This window comes from Biomphalaria glabrata, chromosome 8 (genome assembly GCF_947242115.1).
Source record: "Biomphalaria glabrata chromosome 8, xgBioGlab47.1, whole genome shotgun sequence".
In the NCBI taxonomy this organism is placed as follows: domain Eukaryota; kingdom Metazoa; phylum Mollusca; class Gastropoda; family Planorbidae; genus Biomphalaria; species Biomphalaria glabrata.
This window is the reverse complement of record NC_074718.1, coordinates 28,620,302-28,646,790: the sequence shown is the minus strand read 5'-3', so window position 1 is coordinate 28,646,790 and position 26,489 is coordinate 28,620,302. Positions and strand designations below refer to the sequence as shown.

Below are 26,489 nucleotides of genomic sequence, written 5' to 3'. Positions count from 1 at the left end.
TTTGAGATCCCAAATTATAGGATAAACCTGATCCAACATTGAGGACCATAGTACATTGCATTAAAATGTGAATAAAAAAACATAAACAAACATGTTTGTTGTTTTCATCATAATTTAATAAACTAATATAGTATATATATTCAACAGATTACAATTGGTTTAGTTTTTCATTCAGTGCCAGTTGAGTCTTGGTTAAATTAGCCAGATATACAACCATAAGAAGATCCTAAAAGAAAAAAAAACAACTGATTAGATCTAAATGTACAAACAATAATGTCTTGTATGCATTTTGTGTGTATGTGTGCAACAAAACATTCAATAAAAATAAAAGTTTTTTTCAAAGAATTCAGCAACTCATTTGAGTTACTGCAACACTGTTCACAAAATTTCATGACACTTAGTAACCTGTTCCCATCACTGGATATATTTTGTTTCAAACTTATTTAAACATACAAAGTCAAGAGTTGATCTTTTTTTGTATGTATGACCTAATTTTTTTTTAAAAGAAAGTAAAACTGTAATTTGACTTAAAAAACAACCTTGGGAAATCATTATCTATTCTGGATATATAATAACAAAATACTATAAAAATTTAGACAATTTATTTGATGCACAACTATTTATTATTTTTGAATTATTACATTGACTAGAATGTACTTTATGTTTTAAAAAGCGTGTCAGCATATGATAGGAATTACTTTCAAGTTCACTGCTATTTATTTGAATAAAAAAAACATTGAATTTTCTACAAATATGACACAAAATTAATACATTGTACATTAGTTAGGTAGATCTAGAAACTTCAGTATCCAAAGGGTGAAGCTATTGGCTAAAAACGAAATAAGTACTATTCTTATAGATGTAATGAAAATCTAAATTTCAACCTTTCAAGTGCAAACTTTTCCTTTTTAGCTGGCATTTGATCCTACACCTACTTCTTACTTAGATCTAGGCGCTACTAACTTTTGATGTCTACAATCTAGTCATGAAATTTATATTGTGATCTAGAAGTCTTTAAATCTAGAGATAAACTATCTAGATTCTACATTATTTTTTGGTCTGATATTTTTTTGTCTCTATATCTAGAACTAGAGCCTCTAGAGGTGCAATAGCTACTTTCAGTATTCTGAAAGAACAATCATATTTTCTATTGGTACAATATTCTTCAAACAAAATGTAAAAAATGTATTGCAGTGTTTTTACCACTCTACTATTACCAGTAATAGTAGTGCCCCTTACATCTAATGGCCTATACCAAATATTATTATAAAATGGTTTTATCTTACATGACGCATAGATTATAAATTAAATATGAAATCTTAGATCTAGTAATTGTTCTCTTGTTAGTTATTAATTTCAATGATGAGATTAGGCCTAACACTGTAGAAAATAGTCTATTTTGCAACTTAACAGATTTGAGAACTACTTTAGATATTGTAAAATATGAATAGAGCCAATATTTTTTGGTTTTAAACATAAATATGCAAACAGTAAGCAAACCTTATAACAAGCTAAACTGAATAATTTCAAAATATATCATTTATTAATATTCCAAAAGTGTACTTTGAAACAGGCGAAGATACTTGTCAGTTTTATACACACACAAACTTTCACAAAGTTAAATTGTAGGACATGTCACATAGAACACATCACTGCTTGAACAGGGTCACCACATTTCAAAATCCTATTTTTAGCAAGTTATGCATTTTAAACATTGGTGAAAAGGGGGAATGATATAAATTTAAAGTACTCTTGTTCTCTGCAAATATGGCACACTTTCAGATCTATTAATATTGCTGCCCAGGAAATTAAATTACTAATAATTTGGTACTTTTATACACATCATATTTAAGTCAGCGCTATTTTGTCAGGAAATTTCGCTCTATTTTGTTGGGTCACTGTTTTTTTTTAAATAGAAATAAATGTCCTCAATTCCAAACTTATGCAGCGGATGAGATAGATGACACAATTAGAGCTGTTGTGTTATCGCCCTAGAGCATTAGACTAGATGGCCAGTAAGTAATTGAGATACCCTTCTTATAAAATGGTATTAAATAACCTTGTGGTCAAATTTAAATTACCTTCATGTTGGAATTGAGCATGTCTTCAAACTTGTCTTGATCAATCTGTGGAACACCTGTGACTAGATCAAGAAGAAACCTACCAGTCACATTGTCTGATTGTATTTTACCAGCCTGCGACAAAAAGAGAGACAGTTCAGACAAAATTAATTCAAGATTTTTAAAAGTTCAATTTCAGCACGTTGAAGAAAAAATTATTTTTACAGATACAGGAATAAAAATTTTTTTTTTCATCCCCTGCCCCCCCCCTCAAAAGAGCTTCCAAGATTTCAATACTGCCCCTTAAGGTATGTTATGGGTAGGTTGCATTATAACATAAATTGACTGAGAAGAAAAGGGATCAAAAGGAAGGGGCAGAGAAAAGGAAAAAAAAAAAAAAAAAGAAAGAGGCAGATAAGTGGTAAAGGGAAACACAAGGTTAGTTGTTTTTTTCTCTCTTTCAAGTGTCAGAAAATGAGCAGTAATTTGTTGCAGGACAATAAAGATAGCACTTTTCAGTTCAATTGCTCTCACAAATGGTTTAAAAAAAACAAAAAAACAACACAAAACATTCATATTTTTGATTAAACTATAATATACAGTGCTCTCTCTCTTATAGGGGATAGGAGGTTAAAAAAAAATGTAATTCTGATTTTGTAAACAATTAATGGGATTTATTTCCTACAAATTTGATAAGGTGAAAACCCAGACAAAAAGAGTAATCATCAAACTGTACCCACCAAGACATCATCCACATACTGTGTGACATGCTGAAGATTTTCCTTCAACCAGTGAGAGGATGTTTCTACCTGTTTAAGGTCAGATTTCAAATGAACAAAACGTTTTTGAGGATGTTTGCCTTTCTGTAGCACCTCAACTGGAAATAAAAATAAAACCAACATAATACACATCTAATAGTTGTTGAATAGAAAACACCAAATATGGGAGATTGGTTGACAAAGAGGTGCAGATCTTAGAAATAAAGTGGAAATGGATTGGCCATACCAGACCTGCCTACCAAAAAAAGTCCAAATGCGTAATGCTGATGGTCAAAATAAAATGCATATTTTGGCACCAGAATGCGTAAAACTTACGCGATCCACTATTTTGTCATATATACAGGGTTAGTAGCACTTTTCCATGACAAAATTTTAGGAGATTTTAGGAGGTTTTTTAATTAAGGATGAAATGTATGATGTGTGTGTGTGTTTCCTATCCGTTTGTGTGATACACATAGTAAAACATACACAAAACTAAGCATTTATCAAATCAATTATTGTTATTTGATTTTTAAAATAATAAATATCTTGCCAATATGCCACAGAAACAATGTTATCAGCTGTGGTATATCCACAGAAAATGTAATGAAAGTTATCTTTTAACCAAGTAACAACTTGACTGTCATCTCAAACAACTTTTTTTTTCAAAGATTTATTTAAAAACATTACAAATGGTTACTTTTCCATTTTTTTTAAAATAAGAAACATTCTTAGAGATGCCTTATTCATGATGTATATTCTCTGTGATGGAAATGTACATTTTTAGTTCCTATGTGTATCTTATAGATACTAGAGTCATGGTGTGCATTTGAGGTAATGTTTTATTCTTCTATTAGTTAACTTAAATCCTTTTCATAAACAGAGCCAGTAATATATAGGGCAATATTGGCCTATTTGAATGTTTAGTTGACATTTGCTTACTAAAAAATGGCTTTTGGATTGGGGGGGGGGGGGGGGGAATTTAGACCTATTCGCGTTTTTTTTCCTAGCAGAATCATTTTCAACCATATAGTTTCCCCAGCTTTTTTACGAGTGAAATAATTTTTACGGACTTTTCACAGCTGTATGAGAAATATTTTCGTTAAATCTACAGTAGATCTAGACTCTTGATCTAAGTCGCTAAAATTCGCGGACTTTTCACGGCTGTGAGAGAATTATCTTCACTGAATTTACAGTAGATCTAGAGTCTAGATCTAAGTCACTAAAATTTGCGGAATTTTCGCGGCAGTATGCGAATTATCTTCACTGGATATACCGTAGATCTAGAGTCTAAATTTGCAGTCTTTTCACTTCTTTGTGCTAATTATCTTCACTAGACTCAAAGTGATTTAGCGTAAATCTAGAATCTAGCGTATTTCTAGAGTAATCTAGACATTAGATGTACAGTAGATCTAGACTCTTGATGTAAGTCACTAAAATTCGCGGACTTTTCAGGGATGTGAGAGAAATATCTTCACTATATATATTCTAGTGATTTAGTGTAAATCTAGAGTCTAGATCAAAGTCACGAAAATTCGCGGACTTTTCACTGCTGTGTGAATATTATCTTCACTAAATTTACAGAAGATCTAGACTATAAAGCTAATTCGCTAAAATTCGCGGACTTTAACTCTGTCACTAAATTTTGCGGACTTTTAGCGGCTGTGTGCGAATTATCTTCACTGAATATACCGTAGATCTAGAGTCTAGATTTAGCGTAAATCTAGAATCTAGCGTATTTCTAGAGTAATCTAGACATTAGATGTATCGAGATCATTAAATTGACAAAAATTCACGGAGTTTTCAGGTTAGGTGCGAATTATCTTCACTAGATCTAAATTAGATCTAAATCTAAATCTAGATACTATTACAGTTACTAGATACTAGCTAGATCTAGAAGATTTACGGACTTTCCACGCGAAGTCACTCTTAGTCTTACACTTACAACAAGAAGATTTTAGGTGAGGGAGGGCCCGGAGGAGTGTAGCCTACAAATTAGTCTTGTAATTGTTCTAATTATAGGCAATAGTCACTACAGACTAGATCTAGCGTGTCTTTAGTGGTAACAATAAATGACTTCAGAAAAATACTGCCAGGTGAAATGCTTGCATGAGCCAAGGCCATCTTCAATCACGAGGTCGCCCTTCACAAGTGGGTGAAAGGCGGTGTAGACGCGTCACTGGTTAGCTCATTAACACAGCCAGCCCGTAGGGTCATGCGATCAGAATGCCTAGTTACGCTGTTGTTTTCCCCCTCACATTTTTAGCAAGAAATAAGCAAAATTATATTTTAAAAAAAAATTTGGGTAAAAATTTTAGGAGAGTGGACAAAATTTTAGGAGACTTTCGGCAATTTTTAGGAGAATTTTAGGATTTTAGGAGACTTTTCATTTTTTAGGAGATTTTAGGAGTTTTTAGGAGCGCTACGAACCCTGTATATATATATAATATTAGATCTAGATGTCATGATTAGATCTACAATCTAAATCTAGATCAATACGACAATAGAGATGATATCTAGACTAGATCTGGATTTATGTCTATATAATGAATATAATCTACTCTAGATCTGGGCTCAAGAGTGTTACCGATGCCGTGGATCCGCTACAAACGTAGGTCTACTCCAAACTTTCGTAGGCCTACCTTCATCCTTGATCTATTCTATACTAAGAATGTAGTCTAGATCTAGACTAGATGGTAGTAGATGTTATCGATCTAGATCTAGTCAATCTAAATTCTAAATCATACTATAAATTGGATCTAGATTGTAGAGTAATGTAGAGAATCATGACATAACGTAATGACTAGCTAGCTTCAAGCTAGATACTAGATCTTTTCCTGTACAACAAGTTATCTAGATTCTAGATCTAGACTAGATATCTACAATGTGTTTTGAATCGATAGCACTTCAATATTTTTTTCTATACAAATGAATACGGGAATCAGGGATTCAACATAATTAATTTCTACTAATGAACTTACAAAAAAAAAGTCACGCTGGTGTATCAGCTAACTTACGGTACCAACCCGCCACTCCCTCACTGTCGCGTTCTTCATTTCTAGACTAAATCTAATTGCTTTTAAGAACCAATCAACGTATAGATCTGGACACAATGTGTTCCCCCACCTTTTCTGTTCACCCCCCACCACAACAGGACGGCTTAGCGTGACCTCTGTGACCGCCCGTTCATCTAACGACCTTCAAATCCTAGCTCTGGAGACCATTAATACCTTCAAGCCCAGTGCTATTTTTGCATACACTGATGGGTCGGCATCTATAGATTCTGGAAGAGCAGGCTATGGAGCCTACATCGACTTTCTTGGCTCTTACAGTCAAAATCTTTGGACCATGTGGTAGTGTTTGCAGTTTTGATGCGGAGACCATGGCAGTCTGTGAAGCCTTAAAAGTCATTCACTCTCAACTCGGCGAGGGACATTTGAGGGCAACACAGATTGTTGTGGTCACTGACTCAAAATCTGTACTACAGGCTTTGCAAAGCCCCGGACCATGGCCCCCCAATATCAACACTGTCATCATGGCTTCACATAACATCAAACAATGCTATGGCATCCCTGTAATAATGCAGTGGGTACCGAGTCACATAGGTGTGACTGGCAACACAATCGCAGACTCTTTGGCCCACCAGGGAGGGCAAATTCCACCCACTGATCAGGCTGTAAGCTTTCATCAAGCCCTGGCTATAATACAAAAAACAGAAATGGAAAAGTGGTTTGAGTGCTGGGACAAGTCCCAAAAAGCCTGTGGAGTCTGGGAGCGCATGAGGCGCCCTGACCGCACTTCCCCGTGGTGGAGGCTGTCCAGGCCTGAGCAAGCTATTATAGCACAGTGCAGGACAGGCCACTGTCCTGTTGGCTCATATTTCTCGCGGCTATGGCCAAATTTTGATTCACGGTGCCCCCGCTGCGGGGAAGAAGAGGAAACCGTGCCTCATATTCTGTTTGACTGCCCCAGACTTGCTGATCTCCGTCTCGACAGGTCTGGGAAACCCAAAATTCTCGACCTGCACTACGCAAGACAGCAGGGTTTCTGTCCAGGGCTTTTGCAAGAGAGGATTTGAGCCTCTCAAGCCCTCACTCTAATGGAGTTTGATGATGATGATGACCGCTCGTAAGCTAGCCAGGAGAGGGGAAAAAAAAAAAGGATACGAAATGCGTAACGCGACAGGTTAAATGCATATTTGCGAACTGACTGTCATTTTTGGGAGATTTTGCGTAACGAATACGCATTTTGCGTAACGGTAGGCAGGTCTGCCATACCCTTAGAAAAGATACCAACAACAGATCTAGACAGGTCTTTGTGGAACCCCCCAAGACAAAAGATGCTGAAAAAATGCGGCACAGTGTACTAAGGACAGGAAAGAGCTGAGAAGTCATTCAAAAATTTGCAAAGAGACCATGGAGAGTAAAGATATTTTAATATGTGAAAAAAAAAAATGTAATCAAGTAATTTGTCACTTATTTAATTGACACATAATTTTGAAACAAAATAAAAGAACAACAACATGGTTTGTGGTTATTATAGTAATAAGAGGATGGATAATATTTATAATCATAGAATGGAATTTAAAAAATTACTAAGTAGTTTTCGTAATGAGATCTTCAATGTTTAAAAAAAAACTGGTCATTTGGTAGACTTAAAAAGTAAGCAGACATGCCTACCCCCAAGACCCAGAATGTGGAACACCCAGGTTGAAAATGTGGAATTTTGGGCCCCAATGTGGAACATATGCGCGTTTATGTTAGTCAGCCATACGGTACGCAATATAAATAAAACTTCAATGATATTACTTTAATAACAATACTAGTTTGCTTCTTATAAATTAGATGTAAATAGTATAATATAATTAAAAGTAAGAAAACCTTTAATTCATAATTATGTCCTTTGTTTGAAATCAATAGTTCTAACTCCTATATGATGAATTCTGAAAAAAAAAAAATCTATATTCCAATGACCTAGACTCAAATGTTACTATTTTTATTTGTTACTACTAGATCTAAATGTAATGACTAGATCTAGATTATTCTAGATCCTTTTCTAGGGCTCTACTCTAGAAGTTGTCTCTAGTTCTAGATCTAAAATAATTTAAGAGTCTGTCTACTAGTAACTAGTAGTACTAGTCTAGGACTAGACCTACATCTAATAAGTCATCTAAGAACACAGATTTTAATAAGTATATTAATAGATTTTTTCTAGATCTAAATATTTATGTCTAGATCTATGGACTTATTGAGAACTAAATTTATTACATATGATAATGATACATAGAAATCTAGAGATCTATCACCTTCTAAGTCTATTTCTCTAGATACTAAGATCTAGATTTAGTATCATCTAGACCTAGTTATCTAGTGCTAGATCTAGATTACTAGATACTAATTTAGACTATGTAGATCTAGTATCTAAGTATGTAATATTAATAAGTAGACTAGATATAGCCTTATTTAGGCCTTAGCCTTACCCTTACTCAGCCTTACTGTGCCTAAGTTAATTAATTACATTTAGGTCTAGATCTTTAATAACGTATTTGAAAAAAAATCCTTTTCTTAGAAAAGATTACTAATATTTAAATATTATAATTAGAATCTAGAATCTTTATTTATTTTATAATATTACTTAGACTTAGAAACCTAAGACGGCTAAGAAACCAGACGAGTTAGTCACGTTAGTGTTAGAATAGCCGCATAGTGCCTTTGTCTGGAAAAGGGATTTGAATGGAAAATTTGGCTTATTAGCACTTACCAGATTCTAGATTCTAAGAATAGATCTAGTATCTAGACCTAGAGTACTAGATCTATGTCTAGATCTAGCTCAACCATATCTTCGTAAATTTAGGACACACCGGGTCCGGGAGGAGATGAAATGTAAACAATAAACACAGACCTAGATATATTTTATTTTGCATTCAGTATTTTCATTTCGCATTATTAATAAATAATGAAAAATCGGCGATTTTTTTTGTTGTGTCAGAATTCAGACTTGGCGGAACAAAAAATCGGGAATGCGGAACATGTGAGCTTTTTTGATGCTTTTGCGGGACGGTTCCGCATAATGCGGGACTGTAGGCATGTCTGAGTAAGAAATAAGTCTTAAATGCATCTCTTCACAAAACAAAACCAAACAAACTCACCCCCAACTTGTTCTGGGTCATAAGATATCGTCTCAACCTGCACAGGCGTGAACATAGTGCCTGTTGTTTTGCCTGGAACACCAATAGATGTGCTAAAAAATAAAAAAAAAAAAATGAACTTTAAGGGAAAAAACAACAAACAAACAAACAATGGTTAAAAGTTTGTCACAAGTTCAAATCCTGTGAAAACAGGAATTTTGAAATTCTGAATTTTTAGGCTGTCCCAAAATCTGACTAACACTGACACTTGACATTAGCTGTGCAAAATAAAGGTGGCTGATCAATGAGTTGGACACATAACACTGTTGTTAACTAATAAATATAGAAATAGATGAACATCTGCCCAATGAATGGAACACAAGGTCTGAAAGGTGAAGTGGACATACTTCAGTGTACAAGGCCAACCATAAAAATGATGAAACTTTGTTCTGTACTAATATTATTAAAAGCATACCAGAACATTAAAAAAAAATACATTTATTATATTTTTTATGTGCCTTTTAGAATTATTTTTTACATTACTATTCTTTTTGTTGAAAAATAATGTTATTCTATTTTTTTTTTAGATTTTGTTTTAATAGTTATCATCATTAGCTTTGGAATTCAAAAGTAAAGTTTACAACCAGAAATATGACTTCATGCGGTATAATTACCCCCCCCCCCCCCCCAAACCATTCACCTAAAAGATAGTAAACTCCCATAACCCAAAGTTCTCAAAACCTACTAATACAGCTGAAACACATTTCAGGAAACAATACTAATAAGTTTAAAGAGATCTGTACTTTAGAGGACAATGAACATTAAGGCATGAGAGAGACAGTTACAAGCTGACTTGGAAATGGAAGGAAGTACCAGTATGACGTCACAGCAGAGGTGTTTTGGTTGATATGCTGTTTACTTATTACTAGAGGGGCTAAAAAAAAAAAGCTCAGAAAATTTTTAATGACAAATCTAGTATCTAGTAAAATTATATGGAAAAAAAAAAAATAATAATAAGAGAAGGCCACGCCAGATTTAGGGTTGTTTCATTGTTAGTTGAGCTTGATAAATGATTGAACAGTGATTGAATTATGATATAGAATTGTTGAGCATCGTAGTAACTTAAATGATGGTGTTCCTGTGCTTTAATTATTGACCAGTTTGCATTGTACTTGAACATGAGCACCTGAGTGGAATAAAAGATTCATTAAAATCCAGTCATTGCACATCTTTATCCACAGTTTCAGAGAAACACACCCACAATAAAGAAAAGTAGTTTACCTGTGGTAGGCTTTAATTCCCATCTTTCCACCTCTAACAAAAGTGTCTACTGTCAAATGAATGGGGTTTTTAGCTTCTCTGGAGTAATAGTCATGGATAAGAACTGAATGCACTGAAACTTCTGACCCGGTTGAGAACCTAAATATTCAAAGAATGAAACAACATATTACATTCAATTACACAAAAACTATTCTTTGTCAATCTTTTTTTTTTAAATCTTCAACTTCAAGCATCATCACAAAATCAGCTACAAGGACCACCAGGAAGAAAATGATGATGGAAAAACCACTAGGCAAGAGAAGAAATGCGTTTTAGAAGCATAGGGTAACATAATATTGAGGCATATAGATACTTAAAAGCTATATCACTTGATTAGCCAAAGTAGTTTACTATATTAACCCAATTGACCCTACCACGTAGGATGTGGAGTCAACAGCATAACCCTTGATTAGGATGCTAGAAGCAGTGTGAAAAACGGATGTGTACATCTCTCTCTCTCTTTTTTTTTTTTTTTTTTTTAAAGATTTTTTAAATGAAAGTGCCCATACAGACAGTGTATATGTATTTAAGCCCCCAACTGGGAAATTGAGTATTTTTTGAAAATTTCTAATACTACAAAGGTATTAAAGAATATATATATATTTTTTTGAAATTAGATTAGTGTTCTATTTTTTTAAAGCTGTTTATTTATTTATCACTATTAGGTCTTTTTTTTATGTTCAGAGTTACCCCTCTATGTTTAGGGAACGTTAACGATATTCCAAACAAGAAATAGGGTTGACTAAATAAAATAATGAGATTTCACTATTTATAAATCATAACTATATAAATTTAATATTCTGATTTTTACATTTATAGACTATAATTAAGCATTTGAAGTTTGATATCTATTAATCATTCTACATTTAACAAGTACACATCATCAAAACATTTATAGGTATTTCTAAACTTTTTCTCTAGCCATGCACAGTAAATAAATGTAGGCAACAATGAACCCTAGAACTTACCACCCAACAATGGTTTCATTACTGTTGACTTTTTTATGAAGCTCATACATATTACGTGCATATTCAATATCCACTGCGACCTGTCAAATAAAATATAGAATAAAGGTTAGACCAAAAAAAAAAAAAAAAAAAGGTAAAGATATAGAAAAACATTTTGTTTGGTAACCTTTTCACAATCAGCTCTTCTGGCAGGAGGATTATCAAAAAGGGTATGGAGAGCATAGAGAATTTTGCCTTTTCCCCATCTGGTTCTTTTGACAGCAATTATAAATACATTGTGCATGGTGTGCAAGCCACAAGAGCCAATATTCACAAGATTTTTGTCAATATGTTTAAAAGGATTATTGTCAACTTTCATTTGCAATAGCCAATTAATGCTTGGCCCATCTATAGACAGTTGCATCAAGTTGCATAATGACACACCTCTTCCAAACTTTTCACCCAGAGAAGAAAAAAGATCATCCGCTGTGCAAGTCCTAAAAAATTTGATGATAAATACCTAGTGATAAATTAAGTCATCCCAGAACTAAGTAGAACATTCATTTGTTTTTACCAATGTTCTTTTTAAAGATTCATTGCAAAACAAGGTGAATGGTTGCAATTTTTTTTTTTTGGATAACACATTTCTCAAATATGGAACAATTCCAAAGCATATCAAATATATAGCCTTTTTTTTTTTTTTCTGTTTTGTTTGAAGTTTCTTAGGGTTTTCTTTTTCAATTATTTTTAGTGGTTTAAAAAAAGCTATAATTATAATAGAAAAATTCCAGGTTTTCACTTTTCTTTAGGAAACATACTGTTTTTCCTAGGTTTTACAGGATTATTTTGGCTAAAACAAAATTCCAGGCATTTTCTAGGTTCCCAGGCATTGTGGCAACCCTGTTTTAATACATATATTTCTTATATCACATGAAAACCTTTGAAAAATTAAAAGAAAATATGTAAGGATGGCCAAAAGAATGAAAAAATACAATAATTCTTGAAGCAAATTAAATTTCCATTAAATTACTAAAACACAAATCCTAGAATAAAACAGGAATTTTAAAAAGTCCTAAGCTAAATGCCTGCTTAAAAACATTGTAAAGTTATTTCTAATAAACATATAAACTAAAAAGATAATATATATAAAAACACAAAGAATCCTTTTATTCATATTATGTTTTATGATCAATTCTATATGTACCTAAGAGCTATTATTCCAAAGAGCTTATATTTATATACAAACTTTTAATATAATTCAAGATCAGAACAAAGATTTTGTCCACAAAGACAGAATACTTTAAAAGCTAAAATAGCAAAGCCACTAACTTAATGTTTATACATGTTTGGCCTTCATGATGTAAAGAGATACTTATGGTTGCATTACATTTATGAAATGTAACATTTCACTTACTTCATCTTCTGATTCATTATGAGGTACTGCAAAACAATTAGTAATTTCTACTACACTCTTTTCAGCAACTCCTGAAAAACAGAAACACAATTCTGCATATTAAGTTTCTCAGAGAAAAGGACTCTTCATTGCATATTACTTACAATTACAGCTTGCTTGCTTACTTATAACTTTTAAGCTTTCATAATTGAAATTCAATATTTTGATCAGTAGGAAGTTTTTAAAATCTAATAGAACAAGACAAGGTTTATTTTAGACAAGTAGCAAACAATTTATGTGACACAAAATATCCCAAAAGGTTGTCTGTGTCTGTAGGATTCCATGATAATTTATTATTATATATAACACCTAGGTATTTGGAGTTTTTAATCTTGCGTCACTGGTTACCATGAATAAGATAGCATTGCATGGTTTTAATTTTTTTTTTGGTTACTTTTAACTGAAATTTTTCTGAGTGGAAAGAATTGCTCTGATTTGATTTCTATTTCTGTAATTCATCTAATAGAATTCATCTAATAGAATTCTATTTGTAAAATTTCTGTGTTGTTGTGGACCTAGATCTAGATGCTTGAGTTTTTTAAAAGCTTCAAAAGTATGACTAGTATGACTCTATGAGCCACACTTCTATTTCAAACTATTTGTTTGACTACTGTGAAAGCAATAGACAGTGATATGTCTATGATACTGATGCTGTCCATTGCTTTCACAGTAGTCACACACACTGACACAGTCACAGTGTCAGTGAGTTGAGTAACTCCATGATGATGATACGTGACATACGGACTTAAAAAGTATTATCCTACCTACTACCTACTCATACTCCTGTAACCTAGGTAGTTCGATAAAAAATTCAAACTCACAATATACTAATAAAACCTATATGGTTGAATAGGGCTTGAAAAAATATTTCCAACCATATTAAATTTATCATTGTATGACAAGTGGAAGGGGAGATATTAATTTTTATTTGAGAGGGGGAAAGTCTTGATTTTTTAGATCCATGTCATTTCTGTTCACTACCGGAAGTTGAATCAAACTGGGAAATAGGTCAAGAGTATTTTTTTGTTTGTGCTGCCAATTTATCTAATTTTGTGACAAGAATGATCCTCAATTTTTTTCTAATTTTGTTTTGAGTTTCTCTTTATTGCATGTAACATTGAATCAATTTTGAATGTATTGATAGGATTAATAATTATTATTTAAAGAAATATAAGTGTACTCTTAATGAATATATAGTAAAACACTATTTGTAATTGAAAAGTACTTATGTTTGTTAAAAATTCATTTTGAAAGATTTAAATCTTGAAATCATTTTTTATTTAAGTGTCTGGTATCTATACTTTTAAAGTATGAATTAATTATTATGCTGAAGATATTATTTAAAAAATTGAAAAGTAATGCTTTGATTTTAAGTAATTTTTGAAGAATGAAGTAAATTATTTTTAAATCTATATCAAATTTGCAACACAAGTTAATGAAGAACATAATTAATATTATGAAAAGAATAGATGCATTCTAAATATTAATACCTAATGCATGATTTTATATAAGAAAATGTCTAGATATTCTATTTTATGGGTTGATTATTAATCAAAATAGATTTTTTTTATTGCAACAAATGTTTGTCGTTGTTTTTTTGGAAATAAAATAGCATATTTACAATCATAACAGACATCAGCAAATCAATCAAATAAAATTAAAATACATTTAAGGAAATGTAAAATAGTATCACAATTAAAGAATAATTATAATCTCAACATCATCCATAATTCCATAATTTTTCTAATAGGCTATTATGGGTAATCTCACAGATTCTTAGATTATTTGCTGTTGTAAACAATATATTTTATTTAAGAATAGGCACACCAACATCTTTCAAAGCAGCTTTTATTTCATTTGCCATTTCATTTCTTGCTCATCTGTCCACACTAAATTAATTAATCCATAATAATTTCCCCACATCTTTTTCTTGGTAAACAAAAAGAAAATTTATCTCTTGCTCATTTCTTTTTTAGTGCAAAGATAATGCAAGCGTTGTTGCCATTGACTTTTGTCTTACCATCTAAAAATAGCCATTTTAGCATTTGGTGCTTTTCATGATAATAAATTAAAAAACCTAAGATTCTTTCAGCCCAAGTATTGTGGTGAAGCACATTTTTTTATACATACTAATGGGCCTGATAAATCCCTTTGTAATGAGAAACTCATTAATATGCCCAGTGTAGACTGAGGTATAGTTTGATTTAAAAATTGAGTGGAGTTTACTAACAGTAGAGATATCATGATTTGATAATTAATTTAGAGGACAACTAAAAGCATTAATCTGAGAGTTAAATAGAAACTCTGGTGCATCTAGCAATTTTTAATGCAGTGTAAAGTGTCCTTGATGTTTCACCTAAATGTGAAAAACAAACCTTAGTATTGCCTTTAAAAATGTAATTCAATTTCTTATATTTTTGTATTTAACAATAATAGCTATATAATATTTTAATCAAAAAATCTTAAAATTAATAGTAATAAAATATAATAATAATAATAGTAAAAAAAAATTATAGTGAAATAATAATAACCTAACTAGAGTAGTTGATAATTATATGATGCAAACAAAGCTTAAATTCTATGAACATTACCAACGACTAGTGGTACAAACTTATTTAAAAGATAACTAAGAATTTTTTAAAATTGTATAGATTACATTAAATCATATATTGTATTGAATTGGAATAATTAGAAAATTATTTAACCTTATGTAAAAATAATTAATTTTATATTTAGATTAATCAATTGCTTTTAAAAAGAAATTATTCAAATCATAGATGGTTATAAATAGGGGGCCGATTGAGATGGATTTAAATACGTACTGACAGTGATGGATGTATATATGTTTTAGCAAAGCTCTTGTTTTCATGGATAATTTTGTTTCTGCCAACTTGTCCAAAAATATAGTGTTCAGTGCTGAAAAATGTCAACTATCGATAATTGGTCACATATTTGAGTGAATCGAGAGGACTTCACTCGAAGACGTTTTTCTAATTAAATCTGATTGAAAATATGCTTCTAAGTTATCAATTACGAATCTTTAAGTAATTACCCAGATGAGCCTCTTTTAAAAAGGATGAAACACGGATTATTTCAATTGACAAACATAAAAACAAAAATATGCAGTCATTTGATCTTCATTTTAATAAAAACAAGCCAACACTGGAATAATCGGGACATGCCATTTGAAAATATTAACATTCTAGAGCACATTGAGCACAAATTGTGTACAAAAAAAAAATAAAAATGTAATTTTACTATGAAATTCAAAATACCAACGTTTATGGACTTATGCAGGTTTTATATGAAAAATGGAATACTACTTCCGGTGTTTATACGCGGATTTCGAACTCACTACTGTAACCTACCTAGACCTAGTCAAGGCTAGTCCTAACTCAATCACAGTGACAGGCATAGGTTATGCATATAGTAAGATAAAATATAGCTAAATTACCTAATAGAGTTCCAATTACTCTTTTTGCGTCTTCATTTCTCCTTTCATAAGCATCAATAATGCTGAACAGAACAACTGGATGAACCTTACACACGAGATTGGCAGACATTTTGATTGTATTGTCATCAATAATAAATTTTAGGTATCGTCAGATAGCAAGAATCGATACCTTGAACAGAGCTGCCATCGCTTGGTGTTTTCTTCAAAATAAAGACTTGTGAAGAAACTCACTTGATGCGCGACTTTCCTGTAGCTTATAGTGGTCACTAGGCGGCACTATATTTGAGGTCCGCACTGTGCACAATGGTGTGACCTGGTTCCCAGAATTGGTCTCTTATTTTGAGGAATTTTCAGAATGAAATGGGGGAGAAAAGCTCCCAGATGCACGCTTGCCCCTGATTGCCTTGAAAGAAATCCTTATCAGTGGTTAGAGTCGAAGGATAAGCCCTAACCAGATAGGAGGGATATTAGAAGATCGGTTCCCCAACAGTGTCAATAAAGTGGCTCACATACAACCGGCTCAACGATACTTCATTATTCACCCAATAGCATACCAAAATCTCAATAAAGCTCTTGAACAAGGCATATGCCAGATACAGGGGGGGGGGGGGCTGCGATGGATCTGTCAACACATAGGCAGAAAACGACATAACCATATAAAATAGATCGAGAGAAATGTGAGAACTATCCCCCCCCCTATTAATAAACTGGATAATATTAATTAATTCTAATCTTATGTGATTTGATGGCAATACTAATCATACAATTAAAACATTGATGTGAAACTTTACCATATGACACTTATTTAAGAACAAAAGATTAAAAAAAAAAGATTTAAAAAAATACAACATTGTCAGAATCATAAGATAATCTCCAGACATAGAGAATGGAGAGGCGAGATAGCTTGTCCACTTTCTCAATAATTGTAATCGTTATTGTATCGGTGAAATCGATTATTTTTTTCTTATTTATCATTCGCCGCGTTACTACATTAACCAGATATTTGTACATTTTTATGTTTATTAAAAAAATATAAAAAATCTTATCGTTATAGTTTGCTTTATAAAGTGATCTGACATTTTTATATTATAATTTACAACATAACTTATCTCAAATATTTGATTTACTGCATCTAAAAGTATTAAAAAGCAACAACAATTTGTATTGTTGTTTGCTAAAAGTGCAGATGAATAAAAAAGAAATAATTGGTCAAGAATGTATTTATAGAATCTAAATAAAAGTACATCAACAAATAAGCAAAAAAACAAAAAACAACAACAACATAAAAAAAAAAAAACAATAAGTATTTGAATAGAAACATAAAAATGTATATTGGAGCACTGCACAAAGTTTTATTCTGAAAGTCAACTTGGCCAAAAACGTTTGTTATTGAGTTTAAGGATGATCTAGATATATATATAGATCTATATATACATTTGATTTTATAAATAAAATCTATATAGTGTATTTCTACATTGATTTTCAATATTAAAAAAAATCTATTAATGCCAGTAATGCTAGACATTTTTTTAATGCATAAATTAAGACACCGATATAGATTATAGATCTAGATTTTCTAAACCCCCTAGACCCCTCAGTTTCAACTGGCAACTTGATTCAATGTTGTTAAATTGGCACTGCAGAGTTATTATGAAAGAAAATTAACTTCCGGAACATGGTTCTCTTCTCGCTTAAATCGGCTACATTGAAGGATTTTATTGGATATTCACATTTTAAAATTAAAGTATGCCATTTAAATTTTTATTTTTCTGCCATGTATTACTTTACACATGATCCACGTGTACTTGTAATTTGAATTATCACTTACATTAGTTAAATATAGCTTGCTAAGTACGTCTATTATGCCCATAAAATTAACTTAGAGATCTAGTCTAAGTAGTCTAAGACTTAGTTGACTTAGTAAGACTAAGTGACTAAGTAGTTAGTTTACTTAGGTCTTAGTCTTAGTCTTAGACTAAAGACGTAAACTCAGTAAAGTTAAGTAAGTCTAAGTCACTAAGTCAAAGTTAAAATTAAAGTAGATCTAAAATAAGTAGATCTATAAGTATAAGTTAAATAAATAGATCTAGAATTATATATCTAAGTATAAATAATAAAAGTAAAACATAGATCTAGTTAAATCTAGTACTAGATTTACCTAGATAGTAAGATAAAATCTATAGTCAGATTGAGTATAGACTATAGATATCTAGTTTAGTACTTGAGTGCCTTGAGTAGTGAGTATTGTCCCATTGAGTTGAGTATAGTATTGTATTGAGTTTTAGATTTTAGACTCTAGATGTAGATTCTAGAATCTAGATCTAGTATAAATAATAGTATATATAATATTAGACTTAGTATAGTAATCTAAATCTACTTAAAACTTACTAATATTAGTAAAATAGATTTTATAGATCTAGACCTAGAAATGACCTATATTATAGAATTCTAAGAATAGATTCTCTAGAGATCTAGTTAATTACTATTAGTCTTAGAAGTATCATACAATATTTTTTTAGTACTAGATCAAGAATAGATCTGATCTATTACTATTATCACCTATAATTTATAACAAGCTAGATCTAGACGTCTATCTATAATAATCTATATTATTCTATATAAATTGTAAAAATAATAATGACATAATGATGGTAAATAAAATATAAAATAAAGTCAATAAAGTTTAAACTAGTGAGTAGTGTAATGAAGTAGATTTACTTTTAAAAAAATCTTTACTACAGTTAGATAAAATATTATAGTAGATCTCTATCATCTACTAAATTATTATGTCTATTTAACTCTATATAGATTCTGACCTTTTACTTAAAGATCTAGTGACCTAGTCTGTATTCAAGTGTATTGTATAGTAATTACTAATATACTTTATATAGTAATGTATATAATATACTCTACTATAAAACTACATAATATTATCTCACATAATTTAAGTCATTGATTAATATGCATGACACGTAGGACGTAATCATCTTCTTTTTAAAGTAACGTGTGTATTATATAAGATAAGATACTAGATTGTAACTAGATTAAAAAAACTAGATCTTTATAATTTAGATCTAGAATCTAGATATAAATAATAAGTAGATCTAATCTAGATTCTAGATAACACTAGTCTGGTCTAGTTCAGAAGGGAGAGTCTTAAAGAGATAAGAGTATATTCACTATACTATATAGACAATACACTGCAGTATTAATTATGACTATAGTCTAACTCTAAGTCTAATAATTATACAATTACACTGCAGTATTAAATATGAATATAGTCTGACTCTTGTCTAATGACTCTAATAATTATAATAATAGTAATACTATCGTATCTTATAAAAACAGGTCTATATTACTTCAAAAAAGATGATTACGTTTTACGTGTCATGCATGTTAACCAATGACTTAATTCTGCCAAGTCATTGGACCAATTTAGAGTCTAAAATTTTGTCTATATAGAACTTACTAGTACAAATGCATAAAACCTATTAGTACAAATGCTCATCCTGGCTAGCTCAGCAACTCATTCCATGCTTTAATAGCACTAGGAAGAAGGAGTATTTGTACTAATAGGTTCTATTCATTTGTACTAATAGGATCTTAGATAATATTCTATATAAATTTTAGACTCTAATGTTCTATAATACACTATAGACTATATAATATATAATATAGTCATAGTCTAAATCTAGAATGTAGTATTATAGTTTATAGTACTAATATATATTTATATAGGCTATTATACTGAGTATAGGACTATTGGCTCTATTTCACTAGTTTAGCCAGCTTATGGTCTAATTAGGCTTAGTGAAGTATAGGCATGCTACATGGTTTCGTCATAGGTTTCATCATCACACACAGTTACAGGACTATAAAAATGCAGTTGAGTTACAAAATCTAGAGGTACTTACCTTGACTTAAATAGGTTTAGGGAAAAAGAAAAATATTGCTTTAAATTTACTGAATTTGTGACATTTAAAAAAAATGCTTTATATGTAGGCTATGGCCTTTTGGGGAAATACCAAAAATAAAATACACATAGATTTGATAGAACTTGTGGTTTTCCGCCAATGTCAGTCATCAGGCTGTGTATACTGTCAGAAAGCTTTCTTAATGGGCACCTAGGAGGTAAAAAGAACATATGTATTAGATTAAGAGATCTCATAATCAATGAGTGGTATTTTTGTGTAATATATAGTAGATTTAAATAAATTTAATATTGTATAGATATAGAGTATTGTATATTCATTATAGTGTGTTAAAAATACTTCCAGCTAAGAAAGGAATAATGCTTGTTGACTTGTAAAAAGTAGACTAAGTCTTCAGACTATAAATCTTGTTACTAATTCTAGACTTTTCTAGAGCCTAGTATAGATCTAAACAGACTTTAAGTGTAGATTCTAGATCTATCTGTATAATCTGTAAAAATAGATCTATGTAGACTCTGGCTGACTAGATCAAAAGTTCAAAAGTTTTTCATTTTAGACCTAACAGTAAACATTTAGTTGCTTATTTATTTGGAAAGTAATCCAGTATTTACAACATACTTTTATTTTATTACATTAAATTAGTAACTTGAAGTAGATTTTTAAATATTTGAATTATAAAAATAAGCTGTTGGTGTTTGAGTAGAGGAAGATAATCCTTGAAGGATTAAAGAGCATGATATGGATAAAATTACAAACAGTAAAGGGCCTGCACCTATTTCTTGAAACACCTGAGTTAACAGTTATTAGGGTGTAGAGCCATTTATAACTACAGTTTGCTTTCTTTTGATTAGGCAATCATAGCTATATTGTAGTGAACCAGAAATGCCAAAGTATTTAAGAATTTTAAAGAAAAGTAAGATTGTAAGCTTGATAAAATGCTTTGGTAAAGTCAATAACTTGTTTTCTATTAGGTCATTATTATCTCAACTATTTTAAAAATCATTAAACATTCAAGAGCTAACGTGATCATATTTCCTTAAAGCCTTTTAATTCTGGGTTTAAAACATTTTGTTAAAAATTCTAAGTGATTTATGATGTAGCAGCTTATTATAAATCATAATTATAATGTGTTTTTAATATTTACATACAATACTTAAGAGTCAAACTAGGCTATAATTTTCTGGATCAGAAGTTAAAAAAAAATAGAATAATTGATTTAAAAAAATAACTGAAAACATAGCAGAGGGCATATGTGCTTTGCTGAGCTTACAATCATTCTTCTAAATGTGATGAGTAGCAGTAAAAAAAAAAAAGAACTTAATTGCTGCCAAAGGCAACTTTAAGTAACTTTGGAGACAATCAGAATGCAAACTATTTTTTTTCTCTCTTTTATTAGAATTACCTCACTTAGAAATTAAAGAAATGGATGAGTCTGATCAAGAGATGAGTGAAGAAATGGACAGTGACAATGATGCCTGGTCAGGGGCAATGCCTGGACCAGATGAAAGAACTGAGCAGTGCAAAGTGGGCAAAGAAACACTGCAGCTACCAGAGCTTTTCTTGGAGAAGGTGAACCATTTTAACATATTCAGCAATAAATAAATTATATTATATATATTTCAAAAGTCTTAATAAAGCTTAAAAAAAAATTTTATCAAAGAAAATTCAGATTGCAAGGTAAAGCTAAAGGAATGGCTGGAAATGTGTGTGTGTGTACAATGTCATGTTAATTATTTTTGGTTAAAGTTCTTAAACCTTTAAATAAGAAACTTTATCATAAAAAGAAACATGAATTTGTTGTTTCAGAGACACATTTTAATGTCAGTGCTGTCAACAGATACCTGGGACACAGTTTTAACAGATGACCAAAAACAAAGGCTAGAGGTGAGACTGGCTGTAATGTTTATGCTTGTTTTAACAATCAAATTATTGACTTGTTAGTTCATTTTATTTAACTTTTTTTTTTGTTCCCCATAATAACAATGTTGGCTCTTTATTTTGTTTAAATCTAGCAATTACTGCCGTCGTTTCCAAGCAATGATGGAGAAGAAAAACGGGAAACAATAAGGTTTGTCCTTTTCAATACAAATATATTTTGGGTTGATGTCAATTGCAAAAATGTTACATATATTTGAAAATTTTAAAGCACTTTAGTATGGCTTATAGATCTGAATGTGATAGTGAAGTTTTTCTTTTAAAATTATCCCTAAAGAAATGAAAACAACACACTTGTATGCATCTTTTGTTTAGTGAAGTCACTGTGGTTTTTTAATCTATTTTTTTTTTAAATTTTCAGGCGACTATTTAATGGTGAAAATTTTAAATTTGGAAATCCAGTAGAAGATTTGCAGAGGAAATTGAGAGGTATTTCAAATGAGCATTGTAGTGACACTCTGCTTAGAATGAACTCTAATGGAAAAATAGAGCATACCTTAATGATAGTATATTTACATTATTTATAGTCAATTGTTGTGATGATGGCCAACAAAGAGAGGAAAAAAAATCTAGTAAGCCAATTCTTTTTATCTGAGAAAAATTAAATTGAGGCTCTCTACTTTATTTATAAAGTTAATTTTTGTAATATTTACAATTAAAACAACATTTAGGATATTTTATAAATTTCCTTTCTAGCTGACAGCAACACTCTTAACCTGAATTGGCCATTATCACAATGTATTTATGTATTCAGCTGAATAATGAATAGCCTGGACTCATTTTTTTAATTTTCTTCTTTTGTTCAGAAGGCTATTTACATCCTGAGATAGCTAGGTACAGAAAACAGACGCGTCTGTTTCGTTACAGAGACTATAAAATGAGACAGCAGCGTCATTTATCAGATCTTTTAAAACATTTGTTGCTAGCCAGACAGGTATCTTGAACTTTTGGTAGAAATATTTGTAAAAATACTGCTATCAAAATTGTTAAACAATATTAACTTTAAAAAAAAATAAAAATAAATATGGTACATTTATATATATAAAAATATAAAATGTTATTTTTGTTAAATTAACAAACATTTTTTTAATATAAATTGTATAGGGTCTTTTTGAGCATGCTTCAACTCTAGCACCAGGAGAACCAATAAAATTTCAGTATATACCACCACCAAAAAAGAAAGCCTCACCATTAGAGCAAACAGTCAAGAAAAAAACATCTAGGTAAAAAAAAATTGTTTAAATAACAGTTTCTTTGTTTGATTTATATATATATTTGTGGTAGAATAGTGAAACTTTATTCGAGTCGAGTGAAATTGATTCTGTTACTGTAATGTGATAATTACTAGGGTAGTGAGTGTCTGTCACAACTGATAATTTCTTCATAATTCATGTGCTATGTGTAGTGTTCGGTTGTAGCAGAGTAACCTTTTGGTCATGTAGCTGAGAATGAATATTTTTTGTTTGTTTTGTATTTATCTGTTCTTTTTACTAGGCTTATTTAAGAGTTGACTGTTTATTTCAAATTTCAGAATTCTCAAAGAGGTGCGAGAGGAGTGTGGAGTGCCAGACACCTCGTCGGAAGAAGATGATGAAACCTCAAGTAGGTTCAAACCTCCTGCTATCCCTTTTCCATGTTTTTTTAAAAGTCTTCCATGATGGTTCATAGACATATTAAACAGAGATGGCCCTGTTTTTATTTTTCATTGTTATGGCGTCAGTGTTATTGCTGTCTTTAGGAAATTTGCATCAACCTATTCCAAGGAAATGTCCTGCAAATCTCATTTGCTATTTTCATTATAACTTTGCAAAGGGGGTGAGTGCCCACCTGGTAATTTATTTCTGTGTTGGAGATAAATCTTGGTATGACTCTTAGGATTTATCTCAGCCATTGGTGTTCAGTCATATTAATCTTCCTTTTGATGTTTATGGATGCCTTCCACGTCATTCATGTATAGGTGTCCATGGCTTCTTACAACTGTATTGTATCATTTACAATCATTGCTTTTATCATCTTTTATTACAACAACCTAGATAAAATCTATACATTACTTATCAAATGAAATAAAAAAGAATACTAGATAAAATAGTTTTAAGAGGCTGGATGGAAAGGAACAAAGTGTTATTTTATAGAATTAAACGTCTTCTAAGTAGTATTCAAAATTAAATTTCCATTTTTTAAGTAGAAACTTTTATTTTGACAAAAAACTCAACTTAAAAAAATTACTATTCTAATGCTCTCCAGCACATTATCCCTGGACGCTATGGATTTAACGTGATTAATAATTTGTCATTGCAGGTCCTGTACAGAGGAGCAGAAGGCAACTTTTCAAGTCTCTGGGCCCCATTCCTTCCCCAGAGCCCACACTCCCAAGTGTCGTTTCCACTTTTGCTAGCAAGCCATCTTTAGTGAATGGAGATCTAAATACTCTTAATCACATTTCTAGCGACAGTCCAGTCCATAATTTAAACAATAAGAGAGCTCGTCCGATTAGTCCTGTAGAGGTGACTGAAGAAAGATACAAACTCATGCTGAAGTTACATAAAAAGAAGAAAGTGTTGGATCCAGTAAGTTATTTATTTCATTAAATCCATTCAACTTAAAAAATATACATTTTCTAGAGACATTTTATTAATGCTATTTAAGTAATGCGAGGACAAAGATGGAATCATTTGAACATTGGGGATTCTCATGATCAATTTTTTATTATAAACTATGTCTAAGATGCTCTCTGTATGCTGCTATTATAGATATAATGTCATTAGATTGGAATAGATCATTCCCTATTCAACAAAGTGTTAGAACATTTTTAGCTACAAACATGTATACAAGGTTAACAGCGCAAAGCTAGCTTTGAGTTGAAATAGATTGTACTGTATTGTTCTCAAGAGAAGTGTTTTGTTTTTCTCCTTAATTTTCTAATGCCTGCACTGCCTTAATTTATTTGGTAATGTGATTATTGTTAAGCAATAAAAGCTAAAAAAAAAATTTTTCCCCCACATCAAGGAAAACCATATAACATACACTCGAATATTAAAACATTTCACCAGTTGTGTTATAAATTGCAGGAGTTGCCAGAACTGGATACAAGTAGTGTTACATTGCAAGATATTTTGTCTAGGTGTCAAGCTAATAAGAAAAATGTGAAAATGACAGCAGGTGAGATAGACAGAGGTATTTTAACATGCATAGCACTTTTCTTTTTAATAAAATATACTTTATTGGTTGTTAAAAATGTCTGCTATGATTCTAATTAAATAAAAAAAATAATTTAAAATATATTTTTTTTAATGAAATGCAAAAAAAATAAATCATCTACACTTAAACCCCATTAAATTGAATAGCATTGGACAGACTCAGTTTGTTTGATAGATCTGTTATTTTCATTCAAAGGTCAAACTTCATGAAACAGTCATTTTGTAAGGACTCACAAAAACTTCAAAATAAATAACCAGACCCAATATCTTGTTGGATAGGTAGCACATAATAACCTTAGCATAAACTTTGTGATTCTGTTTAGCTTCTTTACCTGGTTATTGTTTTGGCAGACACACCTACCAGCTCTGCAGACACCACAACAGGTAACCCAGCCACGATGAAGAAACGACTCAAGCTTAAAGCCAAGGGAGAAAAAAAGAAGAAGCTGAAGGTGAAAGATTTACCAGCTGCTTCTGTGGAAGAAGAAGATGCTGTCATGCCGCCCCTGCTATCCACTTCTGAGCTGGATCAGAGTTCCAACTTCTTGGGTGTTGATGAAGAGTCAGAAGAGTATGTAGCTACACTTTCATCAGTTTTTGTGTAGACATGTTGTTTAGCATTAGAACAGGCAAAGAATAATTTCAGTACTTAATAATAGTTGCGGGGTTGTTTTAATCTTGCTCTCATATATTATTATTGCACTAAAGATTTTTTTTAAAGACTATTCATACATGCTGGAGTATTTTTTTTTTAAAGAGAAAAGTCATTGATGGAAGGGAAGTGCTGTGTAAGAATTGAGGCCATATTTATTACTTAATATATTTTGTAGCTAAGAGATTTTTTATTTATAATTTTTAATAGAGCATAACAATGTCACATATATTATTTACCTTTCATTTTCCCAACAGATTACAAAATAACTAAGTACAATTACTATCTACACATATATAATTTAGGGCATTATTGGTTGCACATAATTGCTACACAAACTCCCCCTTTTTCAAATGTCATCTTTAATAGGAGCAGTAGTCTTTTCAAATTTGACCTCTTTGGGGGCCCCTGCATTTTGCTTAATATTTAATTTTTAATGTAAAAAAACACTCATTTGGGGGCCCCCTTCATATTAGGGCCCGGGAGGATTTTCAGATTCTCTCCCCCTCCTCCCCCACCCTAGCTACGCCACAGGCTTACTTTGTAGCATTTTAAAAATCTAAACAATGTATTCCATTACAATGTTGAATGAATAGGTAATTGTGAGTCTATAAGTTCAGCATTCAGTATTCAAAAATGTAGAAGATTATTTTT

General features: G+C 31.3%; 2 protein-coding genes across 4 annotated transcripts in view; one reads left to right on the top strand and one right to left on the bottom strand.

Moving 5' to 3' along the window:
- Positions 1 to 94: 94 nt before the first annotated feature.
- On the bottom strand, positions 95 to 16,278 carry LOC106074941 (eukaryotic translation initiation factor 3 subunit F-like). The gene is made up of 8 exons (XM_013235840.2): positions 16,120 to 16,278; positions 12,627 to 12,697; positions 11,234 to 11,313; positions 10,227 to 10,364; positions 8,967 to 9,058; positions 2,801 to 2,937; positions 2,082 to 2,195; positions 95 to 226 (listed from the first exon to the last, which is right to left on the bottom strand). The coding sequence occupies exons 1-8, from the start codon at positions 16,226 to 16,228 to the stop codon at positions 149 to 151; spliced, it is 819 nt and encodes a 272-aa protein (XP_013091294.1). The 5' UTR covers positions 16,229 to 16,278; the 3' UTR covers positions 95 to 148.
- A 1,431-nt stretch (positions 16,279 to 17,709) lies between these two features.
- The window catches only part of LOC106074943 (nuclear factor related to kappa-B-binding protein-like), a 29,328-nt gene continuing 20,548 nt past the window's right edge, over positions 17,710 to 26,489 (top strand). For 2 of the 3 annotated variants that reach the window (XM_013235844.2, XM_013235843.2), the window contains exons 1-11: positions 17,710 to 17,863; positions 21,448 to 21,620; positions 21,858 to 21,935; positions 22,064 to 22,119; positions 22,348 to 22,415; positions 22,793 to 22,920; positions 23,091 to 23,209; positions 23,518 to 23,588; positions 24,285 to 24,553; positions 25,055 to 25,160; positions 25,535 to 25,754. In XM_013235844.2, the coding sequence (XP_013091298.2) occupies positions 21,474 to 21,620; positions 21,858 to 21,935; positions 22,064 to 22,119; positions 22,348 to 22,415; positions 22,793 to 22,920; positions 23,091 to 23,209; positions 23,518 to 23,588; positions 24,285 to 24,553; positions 25,055 to 25,160; positions 25,535 to 25,754 (1,262 nt within the window). In that variant the 5' untranslated portion in view covers positions 17,710 to 17,863; positions 21,448 to 21,473. The remainder of the gene's footprint in view (positions 17,864 to 21,447; positions 21,621 to 21,857; positions 21,936 to 22,063; positions 22,120 to 22,347; positions 22,416 to 22,792; positions 22,921 to 23,090; positions 23,210 to 23,517; positions 23,589 to 24,284; positions 24,554 to 25,054; positions 25,161 to 25,534; positions 25,755 to 26,489) is intronic. The other variant, XM_013235845.2, reaches the window with a different exon arrangement.

Bases quoted from the DNA above. Each gene is read 5' to 3' on its own strand.
- LOC106074941 (XM_013235840.2), bottom strand. From the start codon at position 16,228: ATGTCTGCCAATCTCGTGTGTAAGGTTCATCCAGTTGTTCTGTTCAGC. The intron at 9,059-10,226 runs GTAAACTACTTT...TTTATTTTTTAG, and splicing joins GGAATTAAAGCCTACCACAG to CACATCTATTGGTGTTCCAG. The intron at 2,938-8,966 runs GTGAGTTTGTTT...TTTTATTTCCAG, and splicing joins TGACCCAGAACAAGTTGGGG to TTGAGGTGCTACAGAAAGGC.